Consider the following 12664-nt stretch of genomic DNA (forward strand, 5'->3'; position numbering starts at 1 on the left):
GGCTCTGACCACGTTTTCGAGAAGATGCAAAGCAAAGAATTCTACATGTGGGGTGAACTAGTTCTTTGCAAACTGGTTTTCCAAGTGTGGCCCTTAATTCTCTGAAGGAATGTTTGCTTGGCTGGAATCCCTCCTTCCCAGCCGCGTGGGGATTTGAGCACAACCTGTGTTCAAGCCTCCTGCCCCTTCAGCACAGCTGGTGGAGGCTTCCTTTGCTCTCCTTGTTATCCGTCTCCCAAGGGAGCCAGTATCCCAAGGGATACTTGGCAGGTTATTTTTAATATTTTTATTACTTTGGAGTTTTGCCATGTATGTAAACGTTAAACGTGAGTGCACGAATACAGCGAGGCTACGTGGGTAATTCTTTCCACCACTTGTTTGCTATTGGCCTAGACGTGAGCAGGTGCCATGCAGGTGTATCCCTTTGATTTCTTGTACTGTGTGCTCCTAGTGCATCAAGCTACGTGTTTGTTTCTAGCTGCCAGCATCCTCTCCTCAACCAAAGATGGTGAACTTGACAGTGGAAGGGCTGAAGTTCCTGACCTGTGCTTTCATGGCCAACTTTTGACATAAGGAACTAGATGCCAGAGGCGTCTAATTGTAAGGAAGAGGCCAGCACAGAGAAACTTGTCCGCTGTGCTGATGCAGTCACAGAAGCTTCAAAGCACAACTGAGCAGGGGCGCCTGGGTGGCTCAGTCGGGTGCTGACAGCTGAGCCTGGAGCCTGATTCTGTGTCTCCCTCTCTCTCTGCCCCTCCCCCACTCGTCCTGTCTCAAAAACAAATATTGAAAAAAAATTCAAAACATAGTAGAGCTTCAGTGGTCCATCCAGTTAATCCCCGAGGGACAAAGGAGGCTTTGCTCCTCAGTCTTGACCTAAACCAACCTCTCCGTCCCCAGGATATTTCACACACCATCCACCCAAGCGTCGTTCATACGACATGACTAACTTCACCAGTGACACCGGCTAAACTGCCATTTCCCCAAACCCACACGAGCAAAGAAAATAGCTCATTGTGTTAGCACAACATTAACACACGAGTCACACGCCGCGCTGCTTCATAACCGGCAACGGTTCCGGCTCCCCCGGAAGAGGAATGCAAAGTTCTCTGTAGGCTACAAAGATGTTTATTCGTTTTCACGGAACTTAAGTGGCTCCTTTTGTCAGATAAAAAATTAGGGCTGAGCAATGGCTTACATTTTTAAAATAGATCATGTTTCATTCCCCTAGTTCCATAAAAACAGTGTTAAGTACGAGCAATCTGTACATCTTGCTGGTGAATTCACATAGTCCCTGACCCTCTGACTTCATCGTCTCCAGTGTCTCTGTTCTGTTGGGACCACCGGCTGGAGTGGAGTGGAGTGGAGTGGAGGTGGGGCTCACTTAGGAGAGAAGGCCATGGCTATTTGGTTTGATGATTGGTTTTATTGCTTGCCCTGTCTTTCCACTTCCTCCATGGAATCAGAGTTTCAGATTTCAGCTCTTAAACCTGAGGGACTGTCAGCTTTTCTTGCATAGGCATTGCTGGGGATCTGAAAGGTATGCAGACCGGTAGAGAAGGTGGTTGGGAGCACGAAGCCAACTGTGTAGACGGACCAGGCCACAGGAGGAATTGCCCACATTCCATGAGGCCTCTCACTGAGCCGTGTAGATGTCCTTGGAATTAGATCCCAGAAAGGCAGTTCCAACGTTAAATGGGTAAAACCTTTTGGCAAGGGGCTCATTGCTTTAAAAGGGGAGAAAAAAAAAACCACTTTAAAGATGTCGCAAGTGGAGAATTTGTCCCACAGAGCTTCTTGGAAGAGAACTGAAATTACGGACATAGGTTGCTAAGGCTTAACCAGGGAACTGTCAGCAGCCAGGTGGTAAAAGGATGGTCAGTTTATGGTATCTTGAGTTCTCTGTCACACACATAATCAGGCAAACAAACAAAACCTGGAACTCCCTCGACCATGGTGGCAGGGCAGAATTTGTTGAATTGGGTTCCTAGTGTGGACAGTGCTTTGTGTGTGTAGGGCCTGGAGGGTACATAACATGGATCCCACAGAAAGCAATTCTCTCTGGTTTGCCTGCTCCTATCTGCTTCAAGGACAAAAGTCTCCATTTGGACCTGTGTGCCTGAGTTTCTGTTCTTAACTAATATCCTTAACAGCAAAAGGGAAGACCTCAGGTCAGGTCAAACACCCTTTACCGGGTAAAACTGGCTCAACGGAAAGTAATTACACATCCCCTCCCCACCCGGGTTGTATTATTTTGCATTATTTCCGCAGTTGCCTCCCATTTACAGCAAGTGCTACTAAGTTTCCTTTCTAGACAGTGATACAAAATCTTTTCCTATAGAACATAATTTCAACTCAATTAAAAATGGGAATAGCAACACAATGTAAACATTGTGACCGTAGGTCTGGAATGTCTGAAGCTGGAGATCTAGATTGAGCAAAGATTGTCTGAGCTTTCTGCATGCGCAGTGTCCGAATTCACCCGTGGACCAGCCCCGGCCGAAGCCGAGTGATGCCATTAGGATTGGACAAAGTTTCTGCATTTTACCTAAACAGGGACAAATGGCCTAGTTTCACGAAATGAGAGAAAACCTGCCTGAGGTAGGCGTCCACCCTGTCCAGATGTGAAGGTTGTTGAGGATCAAGGAAACACACCAGAAATAGTTGTGGGTTTTCTTCCCCCCGAAACAAGTATAACCAGTGTCAAAGTGTTGATGCTAATTTAGATCCTGATGACCTACTGGGAAATCTTAAATCCTGCTTCATTAATTGTGGCCCCGGCAGCTGTTTTGCAGAATATTGCTTATTAAACCGCAGGCAGCCTGACAGCAGATATTGGAGAAAGGGGAATTTCTGAAACCAGCTTAATGAATCACTGCCCTTTGCGAAGTGGAGCAGAGATGAATCCCTGGGGCTTCTCCAGACTAGAACCTCACCACCGATCTTCCAGAAGGAATGTTTTGTGGAGGTGACAACTCGATTTGTGATGTTTTGCTGACATTTTAGATTAGGTATACAAGCCCTGTGATAAACAGCATTTACAACATGTGTGGAGCAAAATGATTACAATTATTAACAGAAACCCTGGGTTTTGCTGGGAAAGGTAAAACTTATTCGTGAGAACATAGCAATTAGCTTCCTGTCCCCACCCTACCCCCAAAAAGCTATATCCTAAGACTAACCCCAAATTTCTATCTAAAAGAACTAGGTTTGCAGGCCCACAACTGAAGAGTTCATCAAGGCTTTGCAGCTGGAGGCTTAAAAAATCCCACTTTGCGAAAATATCTGACGATGAAGGGCACGGAAACCAAGGTAATGCTGATTCTCACGGGTGCAAACAGCTTGTGGATGGCGTAGGCCACCACGAAGGTACTTGTGCCCGCCGCCATTTTTGACTGCACCAGTGACTCCTTAAATCCGAGTTTAAGCAGGACTGCAGACATGTCCACACCGCTGGGGGAAGAGGCAAAAAACGAGACAGAGAGAGAGAGAGAGAGAGAGAGAGATTGATTATTACTGCAAGGGATTAGACAATCAATTTGCCTCTAAGATTTATGGCATTTAAAAAATTTGGGGCGCCTGCGTGGCTCAGTCGGTTAAGCGGCCGACTTCAGCTCAGGTCATGATCTCGCAGTCCGTGAGTTCGAGTCCCGCGTCAAGCTCTGTGCTGACAGCTAAGAGCCTGGAGCCTGCTTCGGATTCTGTGTCTCGCTCTCTCTCTCTCTCTCTGCCCCTCCCCTGCTCACACCTCTGTCGCTCTCTCTCTCTCTCAAAAATAAACAAACGTTAAAAAAAAATTAAAAATTTAAATGTGCTGAAAGTTGCAGATGTATAAAAAATTCATAGGAAAAGTGTTCTCATTCACCAAGAATCCTACATGATAGTCTGTTACTGTCAGAGACCTTACCTTGAAATGACCGTGTAAAATACGCCCAAGGAGATCAAGGAGATTCCAATGTGCAGCGACACTCCAACAGCACCATACTCTTGAAAAATCTTTCTCAGCTGCTGTGACTTGCTTGGCTTTTTCTCCTCCGTGCTGCCGCCGTCCCTGCCTGTCGTCGCAGTGATTTTGCCGGGGTCCTGTGCACAGACCACAGAAGGGGAGATGTGCTGGGGCAGGAATCGGCGGCTTTCGTGTCGCACAGGGTTCCGCTCTCCTTCCTACCCAGTGAGAGACCAGCTGCTGTCCTTCCTCAGTCAGCCGAGGCTCCTGCCCATGTCAACACTAAGCGTGCCGAAAGGCTGGGTATCGGGTATGATCAACAGAATGATGGGCCCCCAAGATGTCCAGGTCCTGGTCTCCGGAACCTGTGAATATGTTACCTTACGTGGTAAAAGGTAAGATTTTGCAGATGTGACTACGTTAAGGGTCTTGAGATGGGTAGATCATCACTGATTTCCCGAGTGGGACCAATGGAATCACAAGGGTCCTTATAAGTGAAGAGAGGGAGGCAGGAGGGTCAGGGAAGGTGTGAAGACAGAAGCAGAGTCATAAGCGCAGGGGCGGCCCTGTGGCTTTGGAAGCCGGAGGAAGGGGCCCCAGGCCAGTGAGTACATGTGGCCTGTAGAAACTGGGGAGGTCAGGAAGTGGATTCCCCCTCAGAGCCTCCAGAAGGAACCAGCTCTGCTAACGCCTTGACTTTAGCCCAGCTGAGACCCATTTTGGACTTCTGGCCTCCACACCTGTGAGGTAATACATGTGTGTCGTTTTAAGTCCCTGGATTTCTGGTGAGCTGTTAGAGCATCAACAGTAGCTAAAACCTTGGGTTCACACACTTGGGGACGGGGATGATGCTTTATTAAGCACCTTCTCTGAGCCAGGCAAGGCTCAGATGCTTCTCTCCACCTGCTGTAGACTTTCGTCCTCACAACCGCCTTCTAGGTAGATCCTGACTTTCTTCCTAAATCACACAGGAGCAACACAGGTTTCCAGAGGCCAAAGAATTGGCCCCAAGTCACCAAAACTAGAAGCCAGGTAATCTGGGTCCACAGCCGGAGCACATGACACCCATCCTTGACTCCACAAAACAAGGGCGGTGTGTGCAAAATAAAATGGAGTGGAAGCTATGGTGTATTTACCACCAGAATCGAGGTTTACCCCTGAGCTCTGGACAGAGGGAGGGATGATTCCTGGGCCATAAATGCCCTGCCCGGGGTTTGCATAGAAAGGACGCATCTATTAACATTTATTGAGCACCTACAGGGCCTGGATTGTTTTGGAGAAACAACCCAGGAACACTGGATTTCTTTAAAAAAAGAAACCTCCAGGGCTCCCGGTGGCTCAGTCAGTTAAGCGTCTGACTTCTGCTCAGGTCATGATCTTACGGTTCACGAGTTCGAGCCCTGCGTCCGGCTCTGTGCTGACAGCTCAGAGCCTGGAGGCTGCTTTGGATTCTGTGTCTCCCTCTCTCTCTGCCCCTCCCCAGCTTATGCTCTAAGTAAATAAACATTAAAAAAAAAAAAATGTAAAAAGCTCCTTCTCAACATGGAGAGTGCCTTGTTTATGAAAGGATTTCTTGAATCCTAATGACCTGTCTCACAGCTCTTCCTGGGAGAAAGTATCTGGGTCAGTTAGCTCCAGTTCTTGGCTTGTAGCAGGATGGCTTTTGCCTCGTATTTTTAGAGTGTGCAGCATATGAGCCACACTTCAAAGGCAAGAGGGAGGAGGGTGACAACCCCGCGTCCCCAGGAGGTAGGAACAGGACTCCCTGAGGGAAAATAAAACAACACAGGGACCCAGAGCAGCACCTCCACACCCTGCAAGGTTCCTCTGGGCCGCAGGGGACCTCCCAGCCCGCTCCTACCCTGCTGCAGGAGTCCCAGCCCTGCGGGCTTAAGCTCTGACTCAGCAAGCGGGGTGGGAGCCTTCGTATGAGTTCCCAGGTGACCCAGATGCTGCTGGTCCGTTTGTACCTCTGTCCAGGGGTGCAGCGTCTGATTCTGTGCTTTGGGGTGAGGCCTGGGCATTGGGATTAGTTATCACTTGCCCGGGGTTGCCAGGTAAAGCCCCTGCTTCCCAATCCTGCTTCACCTCTCTCTGCTCTTTCCTGCCCTCAGCATGTTCTCCAGGAGGGTCTTCCCTTGTCCTCAGATGCACCTGCTGTGCAGCTCACTGGGGGCTCCTACCCATAAGCCTCGCTCTTGGAATTAATCTCAATTTCATTAAATGTTCGCATTCCTGGGAATCAAATGTGCAGGCCACTTGCAGAGTTACGAAAACAAAGACTTAACCAAAGGGGAGGGGCGGTTGAGATCCAGTACTGGGTCATGGGTCTCAGAGGGTGCATTTTTTTTTTTTTTAATTAATTAACCTCTACACCCAACGTGGGGCTCGAACTGGCAACCCTGAGATCAAGAGTGGCATTCCGCCGACGGAGCCAGCCAGGCACCGCACCCCCCCCCCCCCCCCCCCCCGCCCCCGAGAGTGCATTCTGATGGGCAGTAATGCGTCACTTATGAGAGGTTTTAGGAAAACCATCTGTGTCCTCAGGATAGGCCCCTTCTACTGAGCCAGGCCCCAGGCTTAGCACTTTAAAGGTGTCATTTCGTAAAACCCCTCATAGTAAACCCATGCATGAGTAGGCACCTCTGTGGCTCCCACTTAGACAGATGGGGAGACTGAGGTTCTGGGGAAGCGGCCAACTGGCTGTGGGTGCCTGGCTGGGTCACTGCACGGGCCACCATGAGGCCACATGACTTCTGCAGTCAGACTCGCCTTCTTGTCCTTTAAAGGCTGAACATTGCTAAAGTTCTGGAACACTTTTCCAGGACTTAAAGGCTTTGGTGGGGAGAAGGGAAACCAGTCAGGGCCTTCAGGCTGGCCAGCACGTGTGATTGTCCCTTCCCTCCGAGCTTCTGTCTGGCTCTGCCACCCACCGGCCAGGAAAGCTGCTCAGAGCTCAAGTTCTTTCCGATAAACAAGGCCCCACCCGCCTTGTAGCTGCTGAGGAAGCCCTGGGACGGGAGCTGCCAGATGGCAGGCGCTGATAGGACAGTAATCTACAATCTACCGACCAAGTGCCAGACAACGTTCCGAGGCTGAGGAGGGAGAAAGCCCCTTTCATTTTCCACCCTTGACACTTGGCCCGACCGAACTTAATCATGCCCTGTCAGTCCATTCACCAGAACTGAGCGGAGCTGTCTCTGTTGAGGGCTCTTTTCTTTGCAACCTCTATTTTGGCAAAATGCCTTTTGGCCAAAAAAGAAAAATACAGAGGCAGCCAAACTTCCAGCTACAGAATAAGCAACATCTACTGCAAAACAACGGGAGGGATAAACTATTCAGACACGATGGACAATCTCCTGTTAGGCAGCAGCAAGGTTCAGTGCTAACTTTCTAGAGTTTGAATCTTGGACGGTTTTCTTCCTTTCATCGTGGTAAAGGGAAGTATCTTTAAGCATTGTGAGCCATTCGGTTTTCTTCCTAACCCTGAGGGAGGCTAAGAGCATAAAATAAAGGAATTTGGGAGGGGGTGACTTGTAAGAGTGGGAGTTTCTCAGGCATTCATTTCTTTGTGAAATAACGCTTCAGGTACCTGTGATATGATATGTTAGGCACTGCCCAGGGTGCATACAACAGTATACATCCCCTAGCATCTGTGCTTAGCCAAAGTGCTTTTACATCCTTGCGTGTGTGTGTGTGAGTGTGTGAGAGAGAGAGAGAGACTCCCTCCTCCCCTCAATCCTAATAGTTATTAAAATACAAAAGGCTATTTGAGAAGGGGCAGGAGGGTTTGAGGAATGAGCCAAAGATTTTGTTCACGAGTTGCTCACATTGTTTGGAGTGACACCTGTTTTCACCGGGTCGCTAGGTAACGATAATACCAACCACTACGTTGTATTTACTTTGTACCAAGCATGGCTCCGAGTACCCTGGGAATATCGATGCAGATCATGCTCACAACGACCCCGTGACACAGGCCCTACTGTCATCCTCACCTAACGGAAGAGGATCCGGGAAGCCCAGAGAGGTTGAGTTAACTTCCAGAAGGTCACGCAGGAATTATCTGTCAGAGCTGGAATCTGAACCTGCCCAGTCTGGTTCCGAGGCTTCCGCTCTTAATAACTAGGCTCTGCGCCTCACTTACGCCCGGATAACAGCTCTACGCGAGGCACTGCTGCAAATGTAGGGGACGGCAATGAACGAGATAGACAAAACTCTACCCTCAGGGGGCCTAGGGTCTAGTGGGAGGGTAGGGGCAATAAACAGAAGCAAAGCATCAGGGCAGCCAGATGTGCCACGTGCTGTGGAGAAACACCAAGGAGGGGAGGCAGACGGGTCGGGCTGTGGGCAGGGACGCTGCCGGTTTAAATAAGGTCATCAGGAAGGGGCTCCCTGAAAAGATGGCACGTGAGCAGAACCGACAGAAATGAAGACACTGGGGCTCAAAGCGAGCCAGTCATCTGCCCGAGATTTCCCTCCCGTAGTGTGAGTGCAGGCAGGCTAGGCAGCTGTTAGGTGACACGCAGGCCACGGAATTGGGTTAAGTGAAAAGGGCAGGATTCTCCCAGTTACAGTGGAGACTCCCCGCTGAAGGCAGACGCGGGTGCGACTCTCAGGTACTTAAATTCCTGGCACATTTGGAGACCCCAGCCGCACTCCCTACTCCCAGCGGCCAAAGCCAAGGTGCCTGTGAGTAACCAGGGGCAGTTGACAGGGGCACCCCTCCACCTGCTCTCAGGCCCCCCCGGGGAAGTGTCTTCTCAGGGAGGTGACACTTTGAGTGATGAGTATGTTCTGTCCTAGCATCCTGTTAGGTTCGATCCCACTTGGATCCTGCCCATCTACCAGTAGCTCATGGGGCCCTGTGATTTACACATTTACCGTGACAATGACAACAATAGCTAACGTTAATTTAGAACGTACCCGATGCCAGGTACGCACATTACCTTGTTTCACACTCAAGCTCCATGAAATGTGAATTATTAACATCCCATTTCACGGGCGAAGAAACTGAGAAATAGAGAAGTGAAGGAATCTGATCAAGGCCACAGAACTAGTGAGTAGAGACAGGAATGCAGGGACTCTGCGACCACACTCATCACCACTGTATACACACATCATGCACATACATACACACGTTCGCACATGCTCACATACACAAACCTGCCAGTGCCTGGGCCTGGGCTGGGGACAAAGCTAATGCTGGCTGACGGGACACACAAGCAAGTCAGGAGACCATTCCAGGTGGTAAGTGCAGGACCGATGGGGGCGGGGGGAGGGCAGTGGAGGTACCCAAGGTATCACTGGTGGTCAGGGAAGGCTTCCTGGAGGAAGGGACAGGTGGGCTGATCCACATAGAATCACTAGGAGGCAGCCAGATATGTGTAGAGGGCTCAAGACTTAGAGACAGGATCTACTGGCTACCAGACGGTGGAACAGGAGGCAGAGTCAGGGTGTGAGTCCCCAGGGAACCATCATTCAGGAAGCTCCACTGGCACTGTGCTCAGGCCTGCTTCCCAGCTCTTCTGGGGAAGGTCCGACTTTTAGCCCTTTGAAAGGTCAGCAAGCAGGCTCAGAGCCTTCAGCTTCCTTGGGGTGAGGTCGCTCACACAGCTGGGGAGTGGAGGGGCTGAATCCCATCCCCCGGTGAAGGGACGGAAGCAGGCAAGGCCTGAGGCACTCCTCTGCAGGAGGCCGGGTTCTTCAAGTCCCAGCTTGTTAGGTCCTGTGTCTCCAGACCGCCCTACTTTACTACTGTTTTTCTTTAAGAAGATGAACTTAAAAAAAAACCAAAAAACAAAAAAACTGTAACTTTTTTTTTTTTAAAGGAAGTCCCGTATTACCACTCGAAGGGAAAGAGTTTTCACTTACCACCCATAGAAGGCAACTGAAATGAATCAGGATGAAAAACAGTGTGTTTCTTGCCCGAGTCTTGCCTGAAGTCTGGCAGGGAGGCCTGGTCTTTTGGTTAGATAAAAAGGAGCAGCTGCAAGTGCTGGGAGGTGTTCAGGGCGGCAGCACCCCGGCAGCACTCCCGGAGCCGTTCTCCCCCGCCCAGTGCGGAGGACGTTCCAGAGCCACTTGCAGAGGGAACAACTCTGACAGCCAAGTGAAGGCCTTAATACCAAGTTCAAGCCCCAGCTATAATACTCTGGGCTACCACCACTGTGCCGGTCGACGCTCTGGGAACCTGGGGCTCTGCCAGAGACCGTGTGACCTTGGGCAGATCACCAGACCTCCCTGAGCCTCAGTTTCTCCGCCTGTCAACTGGGAGCCTCGCTCCCTCGGCTCGTAGGGATTGGGGCCTTGGGAACCCTGGAGGGGCTCGGCCTCGCACAGCTGGGCGAGCCAAGCTGTCCTTGCGCGGAGGTCGGCCGGGATCCGGGCGCCCCAGGAGCAGGGTGGGGGTGGGGAGGCTTACCTGATGGCCTTGGCTGTGCCCACGGGCCGCACGCAGCAGCGGGGCTTCGGGCCCGGGCCGGAGCAGCGGCAGCAACAGGGGCGGCGGCGCGCAGGGGGCAGCGGCACCCAGGAACCAGGTAGCGCGAGGCCGGACCCGGGCGCCCACCCGGCCCGCTGGGCCCAGCAGCGCCAGCAGCCCGGCCATGGCGCGCGGCGAAGCGCTGCGGCGGGCGCAGCGGACCCGAGTGGGAACGAGCGCCGGTGGGCGGGGCCCGCCGGGGCCAGAGCCCAGAGCGACGTGGGCGGGACCGGAGCCGCGCGAACCCTTCCAGGCCCCGCCCACCCACCCGGCCCCTCCGGCTCCCGAGCCGCCCGATCCCTCCAGGCCCCGCCCACCAGACCCGCCCCTCCGGAACTCGAGCGGCACGCGGGGTGGGAGGGGCGGGAGCCGAACGCGGAGTGGGCGGGGCCGGCCCCGGAGGCCCCGGCGGAGTTCGCGGGGCGGGAGATTCGCGCGTGTTCCCCACTTTTGGAGTTTATGCGGCGTGGATTTCTGCCGTGTTCTGTAGGTTACAAGAGTCAGGGGGGCAGCCCAGATTCGAGAGTAAGGGGGTTAGACTCCTCCGACGTGATGGAAAGTGGCGAGGTCACGTGAGGAAGGCTTATGGGATGGGAAATATTGTTGTGACCATCTTTGAGAAATACAGTCGGCCACAGTTTTTAATAACTATTAATTGATGATAGTGATAATAATCATCTTTGATCTCCATCCTACAGAAGAAGAAACTGAGGCTCAAAGAAATAGAGCCTTCCCTGAGGCCTCTTCGTACACTTCTCAGGCTTGACATCTTTAGAATTTCTTGGTTGAAATTAGAGGATTCTAAATGTTTCTAAATCTTTGCTAATTTAGGCAAAAAAGAGTTTAGCACGGGGAATCAGTGCTTGGAAACTCATCAGAAAAGCTAGAGGAGTGGGCAGCAGGCTGAGCCCCCAGGAGACTCTCTGGACACACTATTGAGCGGCCGGCCAGAGAAGCAGCCCCCTCAGCCACAACTGGGAAGGTGGGCGTCAGGAGTTGGCCGGTGGAACGAGTGAATTCTAGAACGCACTGCCAGAGCTGTGATCCGGGGGGTCAGGAAACTGCTGCCACCGCACCTGCTTTCCAGCTCCCACAAAACAGGTTACTGGACTCTGGAAAGGGGGAGTTGTGTCTCTGCCACAGATACCCGCCCATACCCACGGCCTGGCGACCGGACGCCTGAATTCTGCGGCAGAAGGCCTCCGCGTCTCTGCAAACTTGTTTCCCAGCACCAAAGAGCCCAAGCCGCAGGACGACGCCTTGGCCCCGTGTCCGCCTTCAGAATATCGTGTGAGTGCAACCAATTGGCAGAGACAAATTCACATCCAGAAACTCAACTGCAAAGGAGTCTTGGAAACCTTAGCCTTTCTGCCTGGAAGGTTCTGGAAGGAGCTGGGAATGGATGTGCCTAGATTCAGTTGGGCAGCGAATGAAAACTCTTTCCGGAACCCTCACGCTTCCACCCACCATGAAAAGCCCCTTCTGTCCCATTGGCTAGAACTGTGTCACATGATCGCTCTTAGCTGCAAGGGAGTCTGGAACCTGAGGATCTGGCAACCGCAAGCCGAGCTGGCTTTGTTGCAGGCACGTTGTCTCCCCGAATACAGTTGAGGTTCTGTTGGCAAAGAGGTGGTGGAGGGTGGGGGGTGGGGGGTAACTCACAGATGATGCCACAGGACTGTGTGCACGTGCAGCAGGGAGTGGGTAACGTGAGAATGTGTGCAAGTGGGAAGCGGCAGACGTTGACTGTGTGTGTGTGTGTGTGTGTGTGTGTGTGTGCGTGCGCGCGCGCGCGCGCGCGCGCGCACGCGTGTGAAGGGTTGAGATGGAAGGGGGTGAGGTGCTGAAGGACAAAGATTCCTCCCTTCCAGCAGAGAAGCCCCTTTTCCCAGTTTCCAAGGGAACACGTTATTAATCCGCTCTGGGGTCCAGGGCCTGTGATTACTCACCGTGACTTGTGTCTATAGGAATGTGGGGGCTCCATATGCCCCCACACAGGCAGAGGGACTGTGTTAGGATGGAAAGTGGGCAGTTTTTGGGACCAACTGCTGCGTTTTTTTCCCAGTGCATATTCTCTGGCCATACCTGAGTCTTCCTGTGGACAAGAGCATTTTTCTTCTCCTTCTCTTTCTTTGTTAGGTTATGCAGTGACTGTCGCAAATGTTTTCTGCCCAGAGGGGAAGCTTGAGTCTTGACTCATTGCCCCGGCCACCTCCCTGTATCCCTCCAGGCCATTC

The 12664-nt window shown here is 52.0% G+C and overlaps 1 protein-coding gene across 1 annotated transcript; it reads right to left on the reverse strand.

Annotated features, from left to right (window-relative positions):
* Positions 1–1112: 1112 nt before the first annotated feature.
* Positions 1113–10588, reverse strand: FAM210B (family with sequence similarity 210 member B). Its single transcript, XM_042930621.1, has 3 exons — positions 10368–10588; positions 3908–4083; positions 1113–3453 (listed from the first exon to the last, which is right to left on the reverse strand). The coding sequence occupies exons 1-3, from the start codon at positions 10551–10553 to the stop codon at positions 3237–3239; spliced, it is 579 nt and encodes a 192-aa protein (XP_042786555.1). The 5' UTR covers positions 10554–10588; the 3' UTR covers positions 1113–3236.
* Between the last annotated feature and the right edge of the window lie 2076 nt (positions 10589–12664).

This window comes from Panthera leo, chromosome A3 (assembly GCF_018350215.1).
Source record: "Panthera leo isolate Ple1 chromosome A3, P.leo_Ple1_pat1.1, whole genome shotgun sequence".
In the NCBI taxonomy this organism is placed as follows: domain Eukaryota; kingdom Metazoa; phylum Chordata; class Mammalia; order Carnivora; family Felidae; genus Panthera; species Panthera leo.